At 41.5% G+C, this 24,746-nt stretch overlaps 1 protein-coding gene across 1 annotated transcript in view; it reads right to left on the reverse strand.

The window, feature by feature from the left end:
• Positions 1–2,290: 2,290 nt before the first annotated feature.
• The window catches only part of Mmp20 (matrix metallopeptidase 20), a 44,113-nt gene continuing 21,657 nt past the window's right edge, over positions 2,291–24,746 (reverse strand). The window contains exons 7-10 of the mRNA XM_076925918.1: positions 20,923–21,059; positions 19,941–20,097; positions 4,501–4,604; positions 2,291–3,081 (exon numbers count right to left, since the gene is read on the reverse strand). Coding sequence (XP_076782033.1) covers positions 2,981–3,081; positions 4,501–4,604; positions 19,941–20,097; positions 20,923–21,059 — 499 coding nt within the window. The 3' untranslated portion in view covers positions 2,291–2,980. The remainder of the gene's footprint in view (positions 3,082–4,500; positions 4,605–19,940; positions 20,098–20,922; positions 21,060–24,746) is intronic.

The raw sequence follows: 24,746 nt of genomic DNA on the forward strand, positions 1-24,746 counted from the left end.
TCCCTGTGTGGCAAATCTGTGGATAAAATGACCGCAGATATGAAAATCTCACTGTGTATCAGTTATTTCTTCAATACTTCTTACATCTAATAGGATAAGTGTTGTAAATAATGACACAAAACTGTCTCTTATGCTTTAGAGCCTATTTCTTTCCAAACTGTACAAGAGTTATAGCTAAGAGTCATTGCACCCCTGATTCAACAAAGACATGATACCAATTTGAGAGAATTATTTTTTGGGCCATGGGGTTAACCACAGTCAGTACATTTTTTAGATTTTATTTAATCTGAAATTTAAAGAAGAAAAATTATGAAATTATCAATTCATGTGCTGATACAGGTCACCAGATCTCTTAAGATCTCAAGGGAAGTCTGTAAATTCTCTACAATATCTCAAAACAAAATTAACTAATTCTATTAAGGACAACAATTAGTGAACCCCTTAAGACTACAAGGAACTACTGTCAGAACTTTGTATAATTTGAGTCATGTGCTTAAATTGCTAAACGTCCCCAGGAGGTCAAGAGCTATTCTTATTTGTTTTTACAAAGAAGGAAACCAAGAAGAGATCAGAGAATTTGAGGAACATTGCATAGCTGGAAACAAGTTCTCAGAATGCAGCCAGTCTGTCCCCAGAGCATATGCCTTATTGATTTCCACTACATCCCTCTGTACAGTGGGGCATCTTCAGCCTTCAGCTCCTGAGTGGTGCTGGACATAAAGAAGGTGTCCATCTGATTGCTCAGTATTAGATATCGTCAGCCTGCTGTTTCATTGCTCCGTGCTTCTTGCCACAGCCCCCATGTTGCAGCAATTTCATGGCTTACTACATCATTTTGATCTTCTTGCTTGTTTATGTTTTTATAATATAAGAACTGTATCAAGATAGAATTTATAAATATGCAATTCACTCATTTAAAATGAACAATACAGTGGCTTTTGTATCTTCATAGAATTGTACAACCATCACTACCATCAGTTCTAGAACATTTCCAACCACCAAGAAAAGAAATTTTATATCTGTCCCCAGCTGCTTTACTCTTTACAACTTCTGACCAACACCCTCCTTTCTGTCTCTAGGTATTTTTCTATCATTAACATTTCATATAAATAGAATCATGTGACCTTTTGTGTCTACCTTCTAACTTAGTATGAAGTTTTCAGACTGTATCCATTATTATAGCATGTCTCAACCCTTCATTCCTTTTTCGTTTTAATACACATTTCAATGTCTGAATGTACTACATTTATTCACACATGCATCATGTAATGGACATCTTTCCACTTTTGGCTATTGTGAATAATTCTGCCATGGACGTTGGTGTGCAAGTTTTTGTGCTTTAATTTTTCACAGGTATATACACACAGTAGTGTAGTTGCTGGGTTTCTGCTTAACGTTGTGAGGTCTTGCCACACCACTTTGTTCCTAGCTTGCTTTTGAAACTATTTTTATTTATATGCATGTACGTCAATATGCACACATATGTGCAGGTGCCCAAAAAGGTCACAGGAGAGGATCAGATTGCCTGGAACCGGAGTTAACAGATGGTTGTAAGTTGTCCATGTGGGTGCTGGAGACTGAACTCAGGTCCTTGGAAGAGCAGCAAGCATTTTTAGCCTCTGAACCATCTCTCTAGCCTCTGTTTGTTTGCTTTTTTGTTTTGCTTATTGATAGTAAGATGATTCCAGCCTGCAATGAAAGTGAAATGGCTTTGCTTCTCAGTAGGGCACCTTGAGCTTAGACAGCAAAGGTATCAGATATTGTCTTCAGCAGTCAACATCTGGTTGGGTATGCACAGTGACAATTGGGTTCAGGAAGAGAAGCCAAATGGAACAACAGAGTGTCATTCAGTCTTTTCATGAGTATATGAAACAAATTTAATAAATGGTGCTAACAACAACAGGTTATAGATGTTATAAACTGTAGCTCTTCTAAGTAACCTCTGAAGGAAAAATATTATTCAATTTTAGAACTCCTAAAATGTTGTAGCTTTTCTCTAGACTGGTTCTAGAATTCTAGTACTACAGTTTTTAAAAACCACAAGACTGATAGCAGTTATTCTTTCTGTGTTGTTAACGGTAGAGTTGGGAAGAAAAGGTTTTGTTTGAATTAAAACAAATAAACAAACAAGCTAAAACAACAAAAATATAAACTTCCTTAAATAGAAAACTATTTAGAAGAAACCGAGGTGGATCAAAGACATCTCCACTGGGGTTGCTACCAGGAAGTAGGAAAAAGATTGGGCCATGTTATTTTTTCTAGCTCTGTGTACTTATGATACTATTGTTTACATTTTCTACAGGTACACAGAATTTGCTGCCAAATAAAGGGTGATAAGAGCTAGTGAGTATTAACAGAAAAGAGAAATGAGGAACACAACATGTTTATTGGGCTTTGCTAGAAAGGTTCCCGGTTGCCGAGTGTCCAGCTGTTGGGAAGCTTGAAGATTCATTTGAGTGTTTGTCTACCAACCCACTTCAGAGGCCAGTGGGAGACACAGAGGCCAGCCAGAGCCAAGAACACACCTGCTGGTGCAGTTTGTTTGTGACACCTTCAAAACACAAATAAGTACATTTATATGTATCATAGTAAATGATGACCATTGTTTTTAAAAAGGTAAATTATAGTTTGTATGGTAATGACCTTGCTTAATGAAATATTTGTGTGCATAGTCTTTTTTCCTACAAACAGAAACCAAAGTGATCAATTTGCTTTACTACAGTAGGTAGGAAAAAAGTGAATATTTAACTAAAGGGTATATTATGCAGTTCTGAATAAAGGTAGCTTCTCATTTAGATTAAAATTGTGAATGAATTTTAGGAAAAACAATAGAATTGTTATTATTTTCAAGGAACCTTCAATCCCTCTCAGGACTGAAGGCTGGAGAAGAGTGTCTCTGACACACCACTTAGTCCGAAATGTCCAGTCATCAGTTGCTCACAACGTTCTTTATCCCTGTGGAGAGACTAGACCTGACGATTCAGCAACCAACCCAGGAGCTGGATTTTACCACACTAACCACGTCTTCCTTCTCTGTATCATACTTGAATGTTTTCGGTCCTGAAAAGAAGTAAATGTAGCCTAGAGGAGAGAAAGTTGAAATTGTGGTTACTGGAGAGTTCTTGAGAGACATGGGGCTCTCTAAGGGGAGAGGTTTATAATACAACCACAGATTTCTTGTTATGACACCAATGAGGCTGGTTAGATGGTTGTCTTCTGTGGATCTCCAACAAGCTCTAGAACCGGACCCCTAACTTCTCAGATCATTTCCAAGCCCTTCCTTTGTTCCAGCAGGGTTCCGGCTTCACTTCCAGCAATGTGAAGGCATGTTCATCATGTTTTGTGGTTTTGCTTAGATCATTCTCTTCACAGAAAGGGGGCATGGGATAGGGGTTTTTTTTTGGGGGGGGGATGGGGAAAGGGGATGGCATCTGAAATATAAATAAAATATCCAAAAAAAGTCCTTCCTCCTTTTTTTATAGCCTACCAAATGTTTAGCTGGCCATCAGAACCAGCTAAGGTCTCATGAAATAGCCAACGGCCATGTTTGACCCCATCTATCTCAGGTCACTCCTTGAAGTCACTCTGAAGCCTATTAACACTAATCAGTACTAAATCACAGACTGTTTCATCTTCCAGTGGCTTCACCTGTGTGAGATGGATAAGCATTTATTTCCCAAGGATGTTCAACATTCCAGGAGAACAGAGGCCACATTGGAGTCTCCTTTGAGTTTCTGAACACTGTCCTGTCTCTGTGCTACATACTCAAGAACATGATTCAAAGGATGTACTTGAATTTGTGTGGCTTGTATAAAATACTCGGTTCATCTAATTTCTTTAACTATGTGTTTGATTTTAGGAATTGGGTGATAGAAAGTTCAAAGATTGGGAAGGCTGAGCCTACAGCTCCTGGATTGAAGCTCCACTGTGGTACTGTTGTTTGTTTTTTGAGAAAAGGTCACATTTTGTATCCCAGGCTGTAGTCAAACCTTTCGTCTATCTGCTTCAACCTCCTGAGCACTGGGATTACAGGCCGACGCTGCATCTTTTGTGGTTTATTTGAGAAAGTGTCTCTCACATCCTAGGCAGTCCTTAGATCTGCCATGTAGATGAGGATGGCTTTGAACTTCCTTTTCCCAAGTTCTGGGATTACAAGCCACATAACCAGTTTATGTTGTGTTGGTAATTAAATCTAGGCCTATGCAGGGTATTTAGGTCAGGGTCAGGGTCAGGGTCAGGGTTAGCTGCATCCCACTTGAAGACATACTTTTAAACATGTCTGTTAGTAAAGGGAGAGCCACAAATTTATTTTTATTTACTTATTTTTTCATAAAGGATTTAAAAACTAATTCTTCTTTCTAGTAGGTAATCTGGCTATTTAAATGTATAAAATCACTTTGGACCAGTGACCCCCATTGAAACCAATTTCTGTTGAGTTAGAGCAGAGCCCAGATTGCTTGTTCTAATTTTCTGGGGGACATTTTCAGTGGGGAAGCTCACCATTCAGTTCCACGGCAGCATCTATATGGCCACTCACTCCTGAAAATTCTTCTTCAGTGTTTTTTGGGTAGTCCTTTTCCATTTTCTTTTTTCTTTCATCATAGCTGAAAGAAATTATTTCATAAATAAGTTCCTGATGATTATAGGTGACATTAAGGTGGTCAGTAATATTATTAGCTAGGTCTGATTTTGAACATATTTGAGTTCTCTCTCTCTCTCTCATAATTGACTGTGTGAATAATCAGTACATTGCAACCAAGAAAACCTACAATAACTAGATCTTTAAAAATTGGCTCTTGCTAAATTCCAAACGTTATTTTATTTTACATTCTGGGTACTGGAACCCTGCATCTTCTCTCGTCTCTTCCCAGTCTTCCATGTTTCCTCACCATGCAGAACCACTGGCTACTGATGGATCCTGGGGGATGGGTAGCCACTGTCTTTCACTGTATACACTGAAGAGCCTCCTGGGCTCTAAAGGATAGTTCCACGTGTGAGCCTCTTATCTTTTAAATCATGTCACCTGAATCCATTGCTCTCTCCTGGCAAGATGAGACTAAGCAGAGAGTAGGTTAGTATTCTAGCCCTGACATCAGTTAGGTATGTCTTTCTGTGACCTAAGTTACACTTGTAAAAGGCTGTGAGTGTGAGTCAGCAGTACAGTATGAACTCAGGACAGGTGGAGATGACTCTCACTGTTCAGCAGTGAGTTGTCATTTAAAATACAAAAAAGTCCCTTCTTCCTGAACACAGAGCCCCAGGCTGGGGCTTTCCCATCTGCACACATCACCAGTAGGTCAGCTATTTTTTGCTCTCTGGGTTGCTGGGTAGTTTCCTATGGCAGATTATACTCACCATCTCCTGAAAAGTACCTCTGCCTACATGGCTCAGGGGAAAACAGAAATCTGAGGGGGAACTGAGCCTCTACAGAGGTGTTCGGGCTGCTCTCTAGAGTACTATGGGCAGGGCTGATGGGAGGGAACTCTCTCAACATGTCAACAGACCTATTCTGATGTATTAATATTCCATCGAGACCTCTTACGTAGATATAGGACCAGGGCTCTGTGCTACTGACACAAAGTTACCTGCTTTTCATTTTGCTGACTAAGGACATCATCATCAAATCGCCTTACCTTGTTCTCTCATCAGTTCACAAGGAAAGACATTATCCCTAAGGAAGGCAGGGAGGATGTAAGCTGAGAAGAAGACAGTTCCTACCAATGACCATCCCAGTGCTGACAAAGGATGCTCCTCCCCTTGGTGCTGCTCTCATTTGGTTGTGAAAACGTGGTGATGGTCTTGCCCTCTGTGACAGATATTTGGGGATTCCAGCGACAGAGCAAACAACATTATACCTATAGGTAGCTGGCTTTGTGTTTGGCTTTTTGACCCTTATCTACCCACAGTGTAATTGAGAAAATATGAGAATGTTCTCTGAGCTGTAGGCTTTCATTTGGAAAAGATCCACCATGAGGATAAGACAATTCACATGCACGTTGTATGACACCCTCCCCTGCCTTACGTGGAAGCCAAGACAAGCTCCAGCCACAGACGTTGCTTATTTTTATCTCAAGAACTACAGAGTCTAGCTTTTTTAGTAGGAGGTCTAATAGACTCTGTAATTTGATCTGGAATCCTAAGGCATCAACAAATTTAATTCCTCATTTCTCTCTCTCTTTTCATTTTTGTCTTTTTTTTTTTTTTTTGTTCCCTTTGTGCCAGGTTTAGTTTTCAGTCATTAAACCTATGTCAGCAGATCGTATTTTGCACTAGGCAAGGGTTAAAGCAAGGGACAGAGGACTGGAAGATGGCTGAGGACTGGAGATGGCCAGGCAAGGGTTAATTGCAGCCACTGTTGTGGTAAGGACTTTGCCAATAGGATTACAGAAGAATCTATGTGCAGCAATATCGTGAACATTTTGAGTCAATAAGTAAATGGTGAAATAAACCAAAGAATAAGTATATCTGTCAGACAGAATGGACATTCCATTTGGATTCAAGGTGCATGAGATTCCAATGGTCATTTTCTAGCTGTGTCATCTTAACATTCATCTTTATGTGTGAGTGTGTGCGCGTGAGTGTGTATGTGTGTATGAGTGTATGAATGTGTGTCTATGTGTGTGTGACTGTGTGTGTGTATGTATGTGTGTGAGTGTGTGTGCGTGAGTGTGTATGTGTATATGAGTGTATGAATGTGTGTCCATGTGTGTGAGTGTGTGTGTGTATGTATGTGTGTGTGTGTATGAGTGTGTATGTGTGTATGAGTGTATGAATGTGTGTCTATGTGTGTGTGTGTGTATGAGTGTGTATGTGTGTATGAGTGTATGAATGTGTGTCTATGTGTGTGTGAGTGTGTGTGTATGTGTGAGTGTGTGTGCGTGAGTGTGTATGTGTGTATGAATGTGTGTCTATGTGTGTGAGTGTGCTTGTGTGTGTGTGTATGTAGGCTAGTGGACACCTTGCATGAATCTGTTCTCTCCTTCCACCATGTGGTTCTTGGGGACTGAACACAGGCATGTTCTTTTAATTGCTCAGTCATCTTGCTGATATCCATCCCATGTGTCATGTGGGTCTAGTCATTTAAACTCTCAGAGATGCAATCTTTTCAACTGTTGAACAAAGGCAATAGAACATCCTTCCCAAGATTGTTGAGGAAGCAGATTGGGGTCAGAGTGAAGAGATCCTGAGACACTGTACAGCGTGATTCCTGCCACATGACAAGACATCAAAGTGACTGTTAGCTGAACTTGACTCCTATCACATGACAAGCCACCAAAATGACTACTAGCTGAACTTGACTATTATAGAAAATATTTTGACTGATAATCTACTATGGGCTATCGTCTGCTAAAAGTGCTGCTGTATTTTCTTATCACTAAAGTCTTGTATATGAAACCTGAATACTAAATGATAATTCTCTGCAAGTTTGATTATCTCATTCATGAACATTTGCCTCATCATTTAATGTAGACTAAAGGATATAGCCATGAGTTGTTGCCAGTGACTTAGTGATATCACAATGCAGAGACACCAGATGAAGGTTTTCAGAGACACCTTCCTCTCCACATTTGTAATCGCAAATGTTGGTAAAGCACCTGACCTTCTGTTTAACTTAATATAATACTGTATTTAAAATGTCCCTTTGTCAAGCGTTTCTGGTGGCTTGCCTTTGTTCTTTTGAGACAGGGACTTAGTGCAGCACAGGCTCGCCTTGAACTGGTTGTGTAGCTGAACACCTGATCCTCCTGCCTCCACCTCCCTAGTACTGGGATTTCAGGCACACATCACAACATCCCACTTTCTGGTGTGTGCAGCCAGCTTCTCTTTACCACAGGGCACTCTTCCATTGTCTATGCTCACTTCATCTTTATGGCCTCACAGTATCAACTGAATGAGTTATCACATTTTTATCTACCAATTCAACACTAAAAAAGGCAATTTGGATTATTTCTACCAGTTGGTTAGTTATGAATGCCACCACAAATACTTGTGCATAGCATTTATTTCTTTTAGGAACAGGCCTGCGAGTAAAACCCTGGACCTGATGTAAGTCTATTGAACTTTCTCAGGTATAGGAGCCAGTCCTCCATGTGGCCCTAGGAACTCTCCATCCCAATCACTGTTGTATGAAGGTTCTGCCTTCCCTGCATTCTCAACAGTACTTGTTAGGATTTGGCTTTTTGATTAGAGTTTCTAATATGTACGAAGTGACATCATGTGGTTTGGTTCACCTTGAGCTAGTGAAACTGATGCCAGTCATCTGCCCATGTGTTACTTGGACATTTGCACATATGATTTGAGAAATGTCTACTTAGGTCCTTTTGTCATATTTTAACTGGATTATGTGCCTCTCTAGTAATTGAGCTTTAAGTCAAGTCATTTGTCAGGTATTTCCTACTCTCTATGCTTTCTCATACTTTCTTGCTACTGACCCATTTGAAGCAGAAAAATTTTAATTTAATGAAGTCCAGTTTGTCTCATTTCCCATTTTTGCGCCCCCTCTCTCTGTCTCTCTGTCTCTCTGCCTCTCTGTCTCTCTGTCTCCCTGTCTCTCTGTCTCTGTCTCTCTGTCTCTCTCTCTCTCTGTCTCTCTGTCTCTCTCTCTCTCTCTCTCTCTCTCTCTTAGAACCCAGTGTCAAATCCAAAGTAATTAAACTTATGTTTTTCTCTAAAGTTTTTCTCATTTTAGCATTTATGTGAGGTATTTAACCACTTTTGACTTAATTTTATCCACATGTGAAGAGTCCAGACCCATGCTTTTCTGTGTGGTTCTTCACTTGTACCAACAGAATTTATTGAGAAGAATATTGCCACCCCACTGAATGTCCTTCACAGCTTGTGAGCCAGCTTACCAAAGCCATATGGGTTAAATTCTGGAGTCCACATTTCATTCCATCCATGCATCTGTGTGTCCTTATGATGTTCATATCGTTCCATTGATGTACCCGTGTGTCCTTGTGATGCTCACACTTCTCTGGCTGTGGCTTCTTTGTAGTGAATTTTGAAATCAGGAAGAAAGGATTGCATCTATAAATTCTTCTCATTCCTTCTTCGTTCCCCTGATGGTTTAGCTATTCGAAGGCCTTGTCCTTTCCATCCGAAGCTGCAGGTCAGCCTGTCACTTTCTACAAAGCAGCAAGTGACAGTCTGATAGTGTGCTCAAGCTGCAGACCAAGTTGGGAAGTGCTAATGTCTTCAAACGATGGGGTCTTGCAGCCCACAAACACACAGCGTCTTCACATTAGAGCTGGCGTGTAATTTTTCATCAGTAGCTCAACTTTTAGACAGTATGTTTTTCAATTTCTTTTTAGTTTGTTTTTTAATATCTTAAGTCTCTTTGATGTTATATTATATAGTTATTTTCTTTTGTCCTTGCAAACCTGAATGGATTTGTTAGTTTTAACCATTTGTTTTTGAATCTTAATTATGTTTTTCTATTAAAAGATTATATCACACACACACACACACACACACACACACACGAAGAGAAATAGTTTGACTTTCTCCTCTGGATGACTAGCGTTTCATTTGTTCTTGATGAAGTGCTGTGCTTGGCACCTCCTGTAAACTTAACTGAAGTGAGAAGACTGGAGATCTCTACTTTGCTCTTAACTTTAGTGCAGACAGCTACCAGCTGTCCACTGTTCAGTCCGATGTGATCTGTGGGCTGGCACAGATTCTTTTTCTCTAGTTCAGGCAAGTTCTCTCTATTTTATTCTATTTCTGTTACTGTCATTTTTTTCAAATTATAAAATGATGCTGGACTTCACCAAACATTTTTTTTTTTTTGCACTAGGAGGCCAATCCTCAAGGTTTTTCTTACTCAATCAGCATAAAATATGATACTCTTTAATTTCTGGATATTAACAAAATCTTACATTCCCATAAAAATTCTTCATCTTTTATATAGCTATTTTTAAACACTTCCTGATTATCTAGGCATTATTTTTGCAGCACTTTTGGATTCATTTTTACAAATAAAATTTGATCTGAAGGTTCATAATACCTTTGCTCAGTTTCGGTGTCAAGGACTCACTGGCTCATGTAGTGTGCTCTCCTCTATGTTTGGGGCAAGTTTGTGAAAATTTGGTATTAGTTCTTCTTTAAATGTTTTTGGTAAAAATCACTGGTGAACCAGTCCTTCCAGAGAAATTCTAATATCATGAAATTATTTTTTCAGTATTATTTCAATTTGAAATATCTAGGGTAAATTTTATTTTATAAGAATTTGTAAGATTGCTCTTCTTAAAGATTTATTTTAAGGGGTTGGAGAGATAGCTCAGTGGTTAAGAGCTCTGACTGCTCTTTCTAGAGGTCCTGAGTTCAATTCCCAGCAACCACATGGTGGCTCACAACCATCTGTAATGGGATCCGATGCCCTCTTCTGGTGTGTCTGAAGACAGCTACAGCAACAGTGTATTCACATATATAAAATAAATAAATCTTTAAAAAAAGATTTATTTTAGTTAATCATATATATATATATATATATATATATATATATATATATATATATGTCTTATAAGGGTGACATTTAATTGGGGCTGGCTTACAGGTTCTGAGTTTCAGTTCATTATATCATGGCAAGAAGCATAGTGGTGTCCAGGGCAAACATGGTACTGGAGGAGCTGAGAGGTCTACATCTTGTTCTGAAGGCAAACAGGAGAAGACTGGCTTCCATGCAGCTAGGGCAAGAGTATTAAAGCCCATGTCCACAGTGACATGCCTACTGCAACAAAGCTACACCTCCCAATAGTTTCACTCCCTGGGCCAAGCATATTCAAACCAACACATTCCACTCCCTGACCTCTATAGGCTTGATCAAAGAGTCTATGGTGGCCATACATAGCCATAGTGTAATGCAAAATACATTTGATCCTACTTCAAAAGTCCCTATAGTCTATAGCAGTCTCACTAATGTTGAAAGTCCAAACTAAAGTTTCTTCTGAGATTCATACAGCCTCTTAACTGTAATCCTGTATAAAGTAAAAAGAAAAAAATACAGGACAAAAGCTAGACAGAAAACCAGCTGGGCCAACTCCAAACTCCACGCTTCCACGTCTGATGTCAAAGCTCTCTTCAGATTTCCAACTCCTTTCATCCTTGCTGGTGGCATTCAGCAGCATCAAACTTCATTCTCCTGGGCTGGTTCCACTCCCCATTAGCAGCTTTCTTCCTCAGCTTTTCTCACAGCTCTGACATCTCTAACATCCTGGGGTGTCCAAGGCAACTTCAACTTTACAGCTTCTTATTTCAGTGCCTGGGATCCACACATGATCTTCTGGGCTCCTCCAAAAAGCTTGGGCCACTTCTCTAGCTCTGCCCTCTGTAGCACTCTAGTCTCTGGTTGACTCTGCTCCCCTGCTGCTTTTCTTGGTGATCATCCCATGGTACTGGTATCTCTAATTCACTGGAGTCTTCCACAGAAATTAGGTTTTGCCAATCGCCTCTCACAGACTCTCTTCATGGTGCCAAGCCACAACATTTGTGCATGACCCCTTCAGTCCTGAGCTCCCAGTAGCAACTGAGGCTATACCTTCACCAGTGGCCTTCCCTGACCTCACATAGTGCCAAGCTTCAGCTCTCTATGACCCCTTCATGCCTTCAAACCAGTACCACCTGGGTGACTCTTACAGATTATCAAGTTTGGCTGCAGTACGAAGTGCAACCTTGGCTATCTCTGGAGCACAACTTCTTTATGTTCCCAGAAAACACTTCTCAGGAGATTTCACCTTGCTGATGTTGGTCTCTTCTTAATTAATACTAATTTTTAGCTCCAGCTAACCAGCATCAATTGTCTCAATAGTCCCTTCTTTTCTTGACTCTAAAACCAGAGCCACATGACCAAAGCTGTTGAATTCTACTGCTTGCTGAGGCTGGAACATGACCTCCTTGTTCTATTACATCATCAGCGGCCTTCTGTTTTTCATCTCCTGCACTGCCTAAACCTGTCTGTCCTGGAACTTGCTCTTCAGATTGACCTTGAACTCAGAGATATGTATGGCTCTGTCTACTGAATGGTGGGCATAAAGGAACTTGGAACTTGCTCTGTATCAGGCTGGCCCTGAATTCAGATCTTCTTGTCTCTGTCTCCTGGGATTAAAGGTGTGTACCATCATGCCTGGGCCTAAGCTTTTCATGGCCACTATGCCTCAAGATCTGGATTAAAAGCCCATGTCTTTCAGCCTCAAAATCTGGATCAAAGGTGTATCCCCCATTTCTGGATTGCAGTTCATTTCCATATTAAAAGTTGAAATGAAAACAATAGTCAGGTAAAAATATGTCTAAATATAATTATCCCTTGTTCAATTCCAAAAGCATGAACAGTAAGTTTAGCTGGGTGCGATCTTGCCTGGAGGTCACCACTCCCTTAGTTCTATTTAATATCCTTGAACCCAGGACTTAGCTTCATTCCATTTTCTGGTGTCTCTTTACTCTTTGAGCCATATATTTTGTATTTTTTCTTTTTAAGCTTGCTATGCTTAATCAGAATGTTTTTCATGAGAGTAAACCACTGAAAAAACGTCTATGCTAGATTTTTCTGAGACTTCCTTTGTCAGTGCAATTAATCTGAGTCGTTTCCCCTTAGACTTAGTCTCAGGAAGACTCTTCTGACAGAGGCAAAAGGCAGCCACATTCATGAAAATGCCACAAAAATAGTCTCGAGGCCACATAGTAACATTCCTACGAGGAAGGCCCAGTAAGCTCTACTTAAAGACTTTCACCACTTCCCAAATCCAAAGTCCCCAAATCCACATTCCTCCAAACAAAATGACGATCAGGCTTATCACAGCAATACCCTGGTCCCTGGAACCAATTTCTGTCTTAGGGTTTCCGTTTCTATGAAAAGACACCGTGACCAAGGCAACTCTTATAAAGGACAACAACTGCGAAGCAGGACAGCAGAGATAAAATCATCAACAATTCAAAAAGCACGGACAGATTTTGCTATAATTGCTTTCAACTAAATGCTTTTTTACTTAACTGAAATACTAGCTGGACATGGTGGCACATGCTTGTTGTCCCAGCCCTCAGGAGCCTGGCACAGGAGGATTACTGAGTGTTTGTGACGAATGTAACTACATAGAAAGGCATTGTCTTAGAAAACCCCACCTCCTATAAACAAAACAACAGAAAAGGAAAACATTAAGCAAAATGCTTGTTCATTAGCCGCTTGTCAGAAAACACAGCAGAGAAGGTTGAAACCAATGAGTGTAAACAAGGCGTGCTGTGCAATGCCAGAAGAAAATGCAACAAACCATTTACCACCAAAATAGGAGCAAATCATGACGCTTTAAGAGTCACACCATCAGTTCAATGCATTTGTATGTAATCATAAGGCAGCCTACATAATAAAAAGCAAAGGTTGATAGAACTACAAGGAGAGAAGAGAGTGTGGAATTTAACATCTCTATCAAGAAGGGAGGAAGAAAACCCGAGGAGAGACCATCAGAATGAGGACTGTTTAAATGCCCATCCTCCATTACAAAATGTGCTCTGTGATGTTTCCTTTGAGGTGTTGAGGGTTGAAGCCCAGGCTTCACATGCCAGGCAAGTGCTCTCTCACCGAGCTACCCCAGGTCAAAACATCTGTCCTCTCTTATAAGGCATTGTTTGCTGTGCTTGAGTCACCAGGCAAGGCAGAATCAATGCCCAGTGACCGAAACGACACAAAATACTCTCTTAGCTGAGACCAGACAAACTCTCCCTATATTTGGAAAGATGATTGAATAACTTCTGAAGAACCATCATAATGAAATTTTCTTAACAAATGAAGCACATTTCCCCTTGACAGTCTATGGGGGGCATAGTAGTGGTTTCTTCTAGGACCTATTTCCAGTAGACTGAACTCCACACAAATCCAGCTGTTCGAAGGTTAAACAATACTGTAGAAGCCAAAATTAAAGATGAAGCAAAAATTCATATAATTTTTAGTTAGACTTACAGTTGACAGATAGTGTGGCAGTCTTTAGCTATCACAAAGGAACTATAGTCTGAGAAGAGATGGCTCAGTGGGTAAGAGCTCTGGCTTCCCATCCACAGGATCTGGGTTCCATTCCCAGCACCCACATAGTATCTCACAGCCACATGTAACTCCAGTTCCAGGGCCTCCACAGACCTCCACAGGCATTGCATGCATGTGGTGCGCAGACATAAAAACAGGCAAAACAACCATACACATAAAATAAAACGAAATAAATCTTTAAAAGAGAAAAAGAAGGATGTGGCAGTTCTATCAAGATGGCTCAGGTGGTGAAGGCACTGTCCCCAAGCCTGACAGCTGGTGTTCCATCTCCAGGACCCACCTGTTAGCAGGAGAGAGCTGACTCCTGCAAGTTGTCCCCTGATCTCAACAAACATGCCATGGCATTCCACCCTCCCCTCCAACAATTAAGTAGATGCAAAATAAAAGTAAACAGAGAAATATGTCCCTGGTAGACATTATGTAATTGGAACTTCTTTTAAATCAAATCCGATGATCTTGCTGTACTTGAATTTACTATTATTGATGGGCTAGCTGTACGCCTGCTGTCTCATCTGTTTTTATGTCTTACACTTTTCCCCTCTATTCCTCCTTTCTATTTTGTTTTACATTAGTGAAAATTGTGTAAAGAACATTTTAATTTTTAAATATTTTCTTAGGTTATTCCATCAGTGGTTATTCATGGGCTTACCATACTCAACTTTTTGTTGTTGAGGTTTAATTATTTCTTTCTTTAATTCACGATACAGCTGTGAGTGGCCTTGATCTCTGGCCTTCTTGCCTCCATATCTCAAGTGCTAGGGTCACAGGCATGCAGTGTCTAATGCCTCATTCCATACATGTCTTCATTTTGAAAACTCAGCTTCCAGACTGAGGAGATGGGTCACTTGGTAAAATGCTTGCCTCGTATTCCTGGGTATCTAAGTTCATGCCACAGTATCCATACAAAAGCTGGGCATGGTGGTACATGCTTATCCCAGTGCTAGGAAGGTGGAGACGGACAGGTTCCTGGGCTCACTGGCTTGCAAACCTGGCCTAGATAGCTAGTCCCAGACCAGTAAAACTTAAGAAAAAGGTGAACAACAATGCCTAAGGCTGTCCTCCAGCCTCCACATCCTGGACCTGTGGGCCTGTATGCACATAGACAAACACACATACACATATGTACTTCCACTCAAAACTCATAGCAAAACCTCAAACTGGGCTTCAGATATACAGTGTCTTCATTCAAGCAAGATAGAGAGATGACCTGAGCAGCTTAATTTTATTCCCATTCTTTTTGGGATTTTGTAATGTATTTATGAAATAGTTTTTGTAATTATAATTTTATAGGTGTATGTTTTGTAATGATGCTTAGAGACAAAAACATAAGTATTGACATTTTTTTTTTGTTTGCGTCAGTCTCTTTGTTTAGCATTGTCTGTGAATGCGTGTTATCATGCGGTATCACTTCCGCAGCTCAAAACAGTTTTCTTCCACACCAGCAGAGATAAATATGTGTGTGTATTTATATTATAGTCCACAATACGAGGATATGCATGTATAAATATGTTAAATTTATTCTCAAATCAGTTAAGAAAAGACGGAAGAAGAAGCACAGTTATAGTATTCTGCTACTATGTAATTACATCTTCTGGTGCAATGTGAATTTGTGTATGTGTGAGTGTGTATGTGTTGTATTTATTATACAAGATCACTTGCTTTCAGCACAAATAACTTTGTTATTTCTTGTAAGGCAAGTCAGTGAGCCAGGAATCCTCACAGATTTTGTTTATTTGAGAATATTCTTTTTCTATCTATGTATTCCCTGCCCCATATCTCTTTTAAACAGGAGATCACTCTGCATTTTTTGGCTGGCCTGGCACCTACTATGTAAACTAGGCTGACCTCAAATGAACGACACTCTTCTTAAAGTGGGGACTTACGGCATGTACCACCATGCCCAGTTTCTCTTTCTGATTAAATGCTAACTTTGCTGCATGTAGCATTTTGGTTGGGAATTATTATTTTTTTTTTTTTTTTGAACACGCTGAATGGGGCTTTCTGTGGCTTTGTGGTCTCTCTCTTCTGATTTCTAGTCATGTCACACAACATACTGAATTAATCTTTTATTTAAGATACTTAGTAATTCCTCCTTTTCTACAGAGTTGACATGGATCTCTGTCTGTAGAATAACAGGTCCTCTCTGGTCTGTCTGTTCTACCCTGCTTGTCTTGGACGCTTCCCTCCTGGGGCCGGTGTTCTCACCGGTGAATGAATCACCCGCGGTTTCCACCACACTTACTGCCCATTCTTGCCCCAGTGCTTTCTCATCAATTGCTCCGTCTGCCTGGAAGCCACCTGACCCCACCCACTCCTCCTGCCTTGACCCACTCTTGCCCCTACTCAAACCTGCCCCCACCCACTCCTGCCTGGGAAACTCCCACGCGGCTCTGGAAGAAGGGGGTGCGGTCCTCACTTCCCCTGGGCACTCTTTTCTGCCGCTGCCTTGACTAGACTGCCCGTTTCCTCTTTGATCTGGCTCCCTGAAAACCATGTGGCTTCCCACAGAGGTACTCTGGCATTTGAACGTCTGTTAATCATTTATCTATACATCTACTAGGGCTATAGGATGATTTCTGGGTACAGATCAGGTGATAAGCATCACACACTTCTCCCTCCCCCCCGCCCCCCTTTCATTTTCAATTCGGTAACTCTGTGAACTTAAGCATAGTTTCTGCCTCCATTTTGTAAATAAAGAAAGGGAGGGCTAGCCTGCTCACTGCTGGTCAACCTGCTATAAAACACTGTGGCTCCCTTATTCCTGCTCACATCTCTCATTTGTCTTGTGCTTGCTACACTGGGGATTGAAATCAGACCTCAATGTTGTTGTAGGAACACTGGGGCTTGAACTCGGGGAGCACTACTTCTGAGCTATGTCCTCAGCCCTACTCACACACTCTTTGCTGGAAGGAAACTCTGTGGCTTCTTTTGAGTCTCAAGATTCCAGTAGAGAGCCTGGGATGTACTCATACCCAACAGCTAGGTTTAATGAAGTGATTTGACAATAAGTTTTGTTTTATTTTAATTCACAAGTAACATTAGTTTTACTTTACTATTCTTACTTTTGCTACTTACTATTTTTTTTTCTCTATCATAACTAACCATAAAAAATCTTTAAATGAAAATATCTTCCAGTAGTACAGGCATCCAGAAAGGAGAATGTGGAAGATGTGTCCTTGCTAGCAGTGATGCTGCAGCCCCCATATAGGCATCCTGTGTTCTCATTGCCAGTGTGAAGGGAAAGAGGGAGGAACCTGTGGACATGCAAATCACTCCACATACACTCAGCAAGCATCGATCATACAGGATGATGGAGACTGTGGCACTCCCACCCCGTGAACACCCCTTGTACCATTATTCCTGTTGCCATTGGTAGATGAACAAGAACACTCAATGGGAGAAATTAGCCACCAACAATGGAAGAAAAAAAAAAAAAAAAAGAAATGCTGTAAGAAACTCTCTGTATCTACATCACTAAAGGCTCTTCCCTGCAGATAGAAGAACCGGCAGCCAACCCTGGCAACTAGAATTAAATCCCAAGACTCCCGTGGTGGAAGGAGAGAAGCAAGTCTGGCAACTGTCCTCTGACCTTCACATAGTGCCATGGCATGTGTGCCCTCCCTAATAATACAAATTAAAAAAAACCCAATAAACAAACCAAAAATCAACAAAGAAAGAAGCATATAAAGAAAGACTCTTCCTTGATAGACAGTCACAGAGATCCAGACCCAAAGCCTCGATGCTGTGTCCGTCGAAGGCCATAGAGATCACTGAATCAGAGAAGCTCTTCTTCCATAACCCTCAATTCAGAGAGGATGTGGGGACTCTGCTGTCACTAGCCATACTTTCCCAAGCATTGTTGGTGGGTGATAGACTAAAGGGAAGAGAGACGGTGGGACGGCAGCCAAGCCCTCTGAAGATATCATTGGAACACTGAGAAACTTGAACAATCCTCAAGTGTATTTCCTCACCCTGGCCCCATGCTCATACAGGTGTCTGTCCATCTGAGTCACTGAAAATCCACCACGGAGATCAGGTTACTCACATCAGGGCTCTCCATGGCCGAGAAGGTCAGAAGGGTCAACATTCATATGGATTTTCAATAATAATAATAATAATAATAATAATAATAATAATAATAATAATGAAATATTATATTCATGAAATATATATGCTTCAAATGAGTTACTTCCTTTTGTCCATATTGAGAGTGAAAATATCAGTCATGTGGGAGAAGATATGAAGGATTTTTTATGTCAAATTTCTTTTGCAAATTGTTATTTAAGTGAGAGGACATAAAATAATAAAATGATGGCAGGTGTAGAAGCACACAGCTTTAATCTGAGCACTTGGGAGGCAGAGGCAGACAGATTTCTGAGCCAGAGTGGTCTACAAAGCCTGTTCTAGGACAGCCAGGGCTATGCAGAGAAACCCTGTCTCGAAAAGCCAAAATGGGGGTGGGAGAGGGAGAAGGAGAGGAAGGGAGGGAGGGAGAAGGAGAGAGAAGGAAGGAAGGAGGGAGGGAGAGAGGAGAGAGGAGAGAGGAGAGAGGAGAGAGGAGAGAGGAGAGAGGAGAGAGGAGAGAGGAGAGAGGAGGGGAGGGGAGGGGGGAGGGGGAGAGGAGGAGGGGGGAGGGGGAGGAGGAGGGGGGAGGGGGGAGGGGGAGGGGGGAGAGGAGGGGAGAGGAGGGGAGAGGAGGGGAGAGGAGGGGAGAGGAGGGGAGAGGAGGGGAGAGGAGGAGAGAGGAGGAGAGAGGAGGGGACAGGGGAGAGGAGGGGAGAGGAGGGGAGAGGAGGGGAGAGGGAGGGGAGAGGAGGAGAGAGGAGGAGAGAGGAGGGGACAGGGGAGAGGGGAGAGGGGAGAGGGGAGAAGGGAGAGGGGAGAGGGGAGAGGGGAGAGGGGAGAGGGGAGAGGGGAGAGGGGAGAGGGGAGAGGGAAGAGGGGAGAGGGGAGAGGGGAGAGGGGAGGAGAGGGGAGAGGGAAGAGGGGAGAGGGGAGAGGGGAGAGGGGAGGAGAGGGGAGAGGGGAGGAGAGGGGAGAGGGGAGGAGAGGGGGAGGGGGGAGGGGAGGGGGGAGGGGAGAGAGAGAGAGAGAGAGAGAGAGAGAGAGAGAGAGAGAGAACTTAAACTGAGAGAGAGAGAGAACTTAAACTGAAGTCAAAGCTCTCTCCGGGCAGTGCTCTTGCTCCAATGATTTCCAGGGCCCCACAAGACATTTGTCACAGCCACTGGGTTAGAACTTGCTTTGCTTCTTGTTTGACATCTGTGAAAATGAGCTACATCATGGAAAGACTGGATGTGGGGTGCAGAGGCTGAGATGGTCTTCAAGGGTGCGTGGCAGACAGCCTCCCTCAGTCAGTTCTCAGTACCAGTGAAAAAGAAGAACCTTAGCAGGTAGCTGCGGTGTGGCCCTATGTACAGTGACTGGGTGTGGGGTCAGACCTTATGCCGATCTGCTCAGTATGGACTCCTGCAGGACAGCCATGGGGTTTGTCTAATTTAGGCAGAATGGCTTCTCTGTAGGGCTTTTCCTTTAAACAGAACTCTCCTCCAAAGAGGGTCACATTTGTGACCACCTCTATTTTTATCCCAAATCCCAAACATTTCTAATGTCTATTTTATGTAATGGTGTAGTTTGCTCCCACCCTGATATTTCTATAAGGTAGTGATGAACCCCGAGACACCAACTCCACTCCTTCAAGGCCACTGGGGCCAAGTCAATGAATTCACTGAAATCCTAGGATGTTGGTCCTAAAGACAACCAGCTGATTGACTGTACAGTTCTGTATCTTAAAGGCTACCCTGTGGACAAGTAGTCAGCAGGCTTATTGTCAAGTGACCTGTCTTCAGTTTTGCAAAAGAGTTTTTCCTTCCCATCAAACACATGTAGAGCATATAAGAGGTAAAGCCCGCACCTGTAATATTCCTCTCCCACAAAGAAGAGGGTCTTCTGAGGCTCCTTGAGATAGACGGCAGCATCTATTCGCTGCACATGCCTTGGGAACCCGAAGTCGTAAATTGTCCGAGGAGGACCTTGCATCTGGAACCCTCGAGTGACCCAGTAGTGAGGACCTGAAAAGAAAGGTAAGAGTCTACAACAGTTCTGTAACACTCACTAATACATTCCACTCGTGAAGATCTCTATTCTGGATAGTGAATGAGGCTAGTTCCTGTGCATATGAATATGAATATCTAGTTAATCAATTTGAATAGTAATAAACTTGAAACTTACTCTTAATGTCTTTAGTTTTCAGTACATCTTTTGTTTACCATCTCCCTCATTTCATATGTGCACGAGAAAGAGGGACAAATGATGATGCTTTTGCCTTAAGTTGATAACAGTCTACCCTTTGGCCCAGGGAAATAGCACAACCCTAACATCTGTGCTTTCTGGGTAACTTTCGTGGTTATCTGTTGCTGAGACGTATGCTCAAGAGTGGTGCCATTCCGGTCACTTTGTAGGTGAGAAACAGAGTCTCATGGCAGATGGGTAATGCTTCATAGTCAGACATAGTGAAGGGCTGAAGCCAGACACTGCATTCCTGAGGGGCTGTCTTCGGAAATCACAGGAGGTTGTATCCTGCCAGCTGCTCTAAGCATGTCTCTGTAGCAGGATATCAGTTAACATTAAAGGATCTCACTGGAGTGTGCCATGCTGGTCTGTAAGAGGCCAGGGACTTGTTTTAAGCTCCCTGGCCCTGGCCATATAGCATGGTGCCGACTAAACTCAAAGGCTGGTCCTGGGGACAGTTGATAATGAACTGTCATTCCTTCCATGTCTACAACAGTGTTGAGTGACACTTCATGTCTAACCAAACCCTGCCCCATGATCACCAGAGTAATACAGGTATGGCACCAAGGCCCTGGCTTTTCTTTCCTTGAGGGATCTGTAGGTACCTTTGAAGAAGAAAGCAATGCCTCGTTCAGCCACTTCATAAGCTGCATCCACATTAGACATGAGCTGGGGGAAGGAGCTGGTGATGGTGCTGGGCCGAATCCCTGCTGGCAAGTGCACCCGCCTTCTCCAGAAAATCCTATTGCGTGGGCCAAAAGAAGCCAACAACAAAGATTGGTTGAGTTCTTAAATTGCAGAGATTAAAACGATACCATAAGCCACATGGCAGAGAACATTGTGAAACCCCCAATGCCGTTTGCCATGTTTTATAGAGTGACACATTTATTATTATTGTTGTTGTTATTAAGACAGGGTCTCATGAATCTCACATTGTCTTTAAACCTCTGGATGCTTGGCCTTCCCCTCCTGTGTGTTGGGTTTCTGGGGTGAGCTGTCATGACTGGTTTTTAGTTTTAAACCTTATAAACAGTTTCTTTTTATTTTTCATTGCACTGTACCGCTTGCCCTCACTCATTTATTTATTATTCACTCCAATATTCAAAACATAGATGGTAAAATAGTGGGAAATCCATTAAACGCACATGCTCTGGTCACAAAGATCACTGCATACAAATTTCTCTTTTCTATACTATTCTGGTTGTTTCCAAAATTAAAATCACAAAAAATTGAAAAATGACCAAATTTCTAGGTAAAAATTAAGCTCTACTTGTTATCTGAAATCATAGATTACTGGAGATTCTCACAGGTATTAGAATCTTAATTTTCATATTGGACCAGTCTTGATTTAAATGATTACAGACACTGTGAGGACTAAATTGAAGCAAAGTACTCACTCTAATTCATAATTTGTGTCACTGGGCTACAAAATTTGCTGCTGTCTGGTAATGACAATGGTATGACAATGTTGATTGTCATAGCTAAGGCTGGGAAGTGCTCTCAGAATTAGGAGTAGCCGACGTAGCAGACTTAGTGTGGCTTACAAGATTATTTAGCCCCAAGACAGGAAACATGGTTTTAAACAGCATAGAAGCCATATCCACGCAGTGCTATGCTCTATATAGCGTTACCTGTGCTTGAAAACTTTTCACAAACTAGTGGGTGAAGAAAACTTATGTTTGATAGATAATAAAATAATATAACATAAATTTAGCTGATTAAAGCAAAAGATGAATTAGAATTGAACAAAGAATTCAAAATGCAACCTCCCTGAGGTTGGCCTTGTTGGCCAAGGACAGGCCAGGACATACAGGAACTATGTAATGAAACATATGAATACCAGCAATCCACAATCTAATCTCTGATAAGGAAGGAAAACAGCAAAACTTGATAGGACCGACTAGCTGATAAGATATTTATTGCCACTGTCTGTCTTTGTGTGCCTGGTAGCTAACTCTGTGCAGCACATAATCAAGACTCAGTAAACTTTTGTTGGCTAATGTCAGAAGGTTGAACAGAATATATTTGATCAATAAATTTCATAGTTTATGAGATTTCCATTCCCTATGACTAGAACTCTAATTCATTCAAATTGAGGTTAACTTATTGATAGCCTTCTCCTTGGCCTTTGTTCTGTGCTTATTCTGGGACTGGGGTGGGGTTCAGGCAGGATCATGCCTTACCCATCTTTTAATCTTGGGGCTTAGCATAGTGCCTGTCACCTCTGATTCATGTTGTACAATTGTTCTTCTATTTCTTCTTCCTCCTTCTTATATTTCTCCTCTTCTTCTTCCTCCTGCTGGGAACTGAATTCTGGATTGTGCTAAGTACTAGAGCTATCTTGAGCTTGAATGTGTTTTATTAAAATTTCCCCCATGTTTGACTCTTTTAGTTCTGAAAAAATTTTAAGCAGCCCAGTAAATAGGTATATAAAATAACAAGTTACACATTTACTGGTGATAAATCACAAAGAATTTTGTCTTAATTTTAAATTTCTTTGGTGTAAATATAATTTTTGGCCATTTATTAAAAACAAATTTGCCCATTAATGAGCTGCTTGTTTGTCTAACATAGACCAGACCAAAGATATATTAATTTGATACTTCCATATGAGGAACATATTAACAATCTTTGTTTTCCATAAACTATCATAAAAGTAGAAACCTTTGTATATACAGTAATAACACAGAAATTCATAACATACAACAGTCTCAAATCTGTGTGTGGGTGTTAGGCAGCATCCATGAGCATTGCATGCTGTGACGACATACCCAAAAGAAGCTGTGCATGTTGTGTGTCAGAAACAAGGCAGTGGTGAAATTACACAACATAACATGGGTGAGCGATTCTAGACATACCTGGGTGGGATTCATTAGATGTTTGATTTTTAACTAAAATTTTGGCCACTGCTTGTTCAGAAACTTTTTACTGTTGACAAGCTTTTGCTTTCTGTCCATTGAAGTACCCACCATATGGAGTACTGTGACCATCTTCTTTCTACCTGCCTAGGCAGATCTGTGTGTCTTTCAGGAGACACCTTCATCCCATTTCACGGACAGCCACACAATCCAGTTCAAGCTGCACCGGAGCTCTCGTTTTCTGTCCACTTACCCTACGCCCTCCCTAACTCTGCTTCCCCAGTCCTTTCCCTATTTGCAGAGAGGAGAGGTGCCTTTCTCCTCTTTTGGATGTCCCTAGTTGCTGACTATTCTTGTGAAATCAGGCAGTGTGGTACAAAGAGAGAAAGAGGACACAGAAGACATGCAGACGTGACCTGCCAGGAGCCCCAGGAATAAACCAGAAGAAAATAGGACACAGCTATCAAAAGGCGTAGGTGATGGCTAAAAACCATTAGTTTCAGTGACAAAGAAACGGGGAACTTAACAGAGCAGAAGAGGTAAGAAAGTCCAGAGTCCATCCTGGAGGCATGGCGGGACTTTGGGGTGCTCTCATGATCCAGCCACTTGCCAGATTGGAGCCATGGCCTAAGACCTTTAAAAATTTGTTCTGTACTTCCAGCAAAAGACATTCTAAAAAGCAAAAACCAAGGAAGAGGGAGTTAAAAGTTATGTAGTCAGAAAGGAAGGGGAGGTACTAGGGGAACATTCTTGCTTAGCCACCCTAGAGGAAACAGATCCACCGGAAACGGTAAGTCCTTGGGACTGTGAGAGCCAAAGTTGTTTTAAGTTTTAATTACTATGCTTAAGAGATCCAGGAAACAAAACCGCCTCTGACCTGTAAGCCCTTACCCAAGGAGAGATATTTCCTGAGACGTTTGAGGCTATTGTGGAGAAAACATGATACATGTTTTCACTTCCCCAACAGATTTGTTTGACCCAACTACACTACATGTGATTAGTTACACTTGGCTGGAGGTTGCATGGGCAGGAACTACATCAGGATATGCCTTGCCCCTGAGTGGATGTAGTCGGGAGGTAATGATTGCCCCAGATTGCACCCGATGGGACATGACTGTGAACTGTTATAGGTAATGTGATAATGATTGTTCTGCAGACAGCAGTTCACCCTCAGAGCAGTATTGGGGATTGAGCCTGCTGTCCAGAGCATATAGGCTGAAAGTCTAACTACTAAGCTGGACTACCAGACTAGCAGAGAAAAGTGAACTTCAATTCATTACAGCTAGCCCCTCTTGAACACTGTGAACATGTCCCTAAAAGAATAAGGGGGGCAGGGGTGTGTGTTAAAAAAGTGCTTTATAAACTTTGATAGGCACTTATGGTTATTCGTATTAATTTTAAAAACATACATCGTTACTCTGCATATTTATTAATTGATTTTCTGTAAGATTTAAAATTTTTTACACGATTTGAAGAAGAACCTGAGTATTACTAGGTAAGTTTTTTAAATGATTTATTTATTTATTTTATGTATATAAGTACACTATTGCTCTCCTCAGACACACCAGAAG

This window comes from Arvicanthis niloticus, chromosome 27 (assembly GCF_011762505.2).
Source record: "Arvicanthis niloticus isolate mArvNil1 chromosome 27, mArvNil1.pat.X, whole genome shotgun sequence".
NCBI classification, from domain to species: Eukaryota; Metazoa; Chordata; class Mammalia; order Rodentia; family Muridae; genus Arvicanthis; species Arvicanthis niloticus.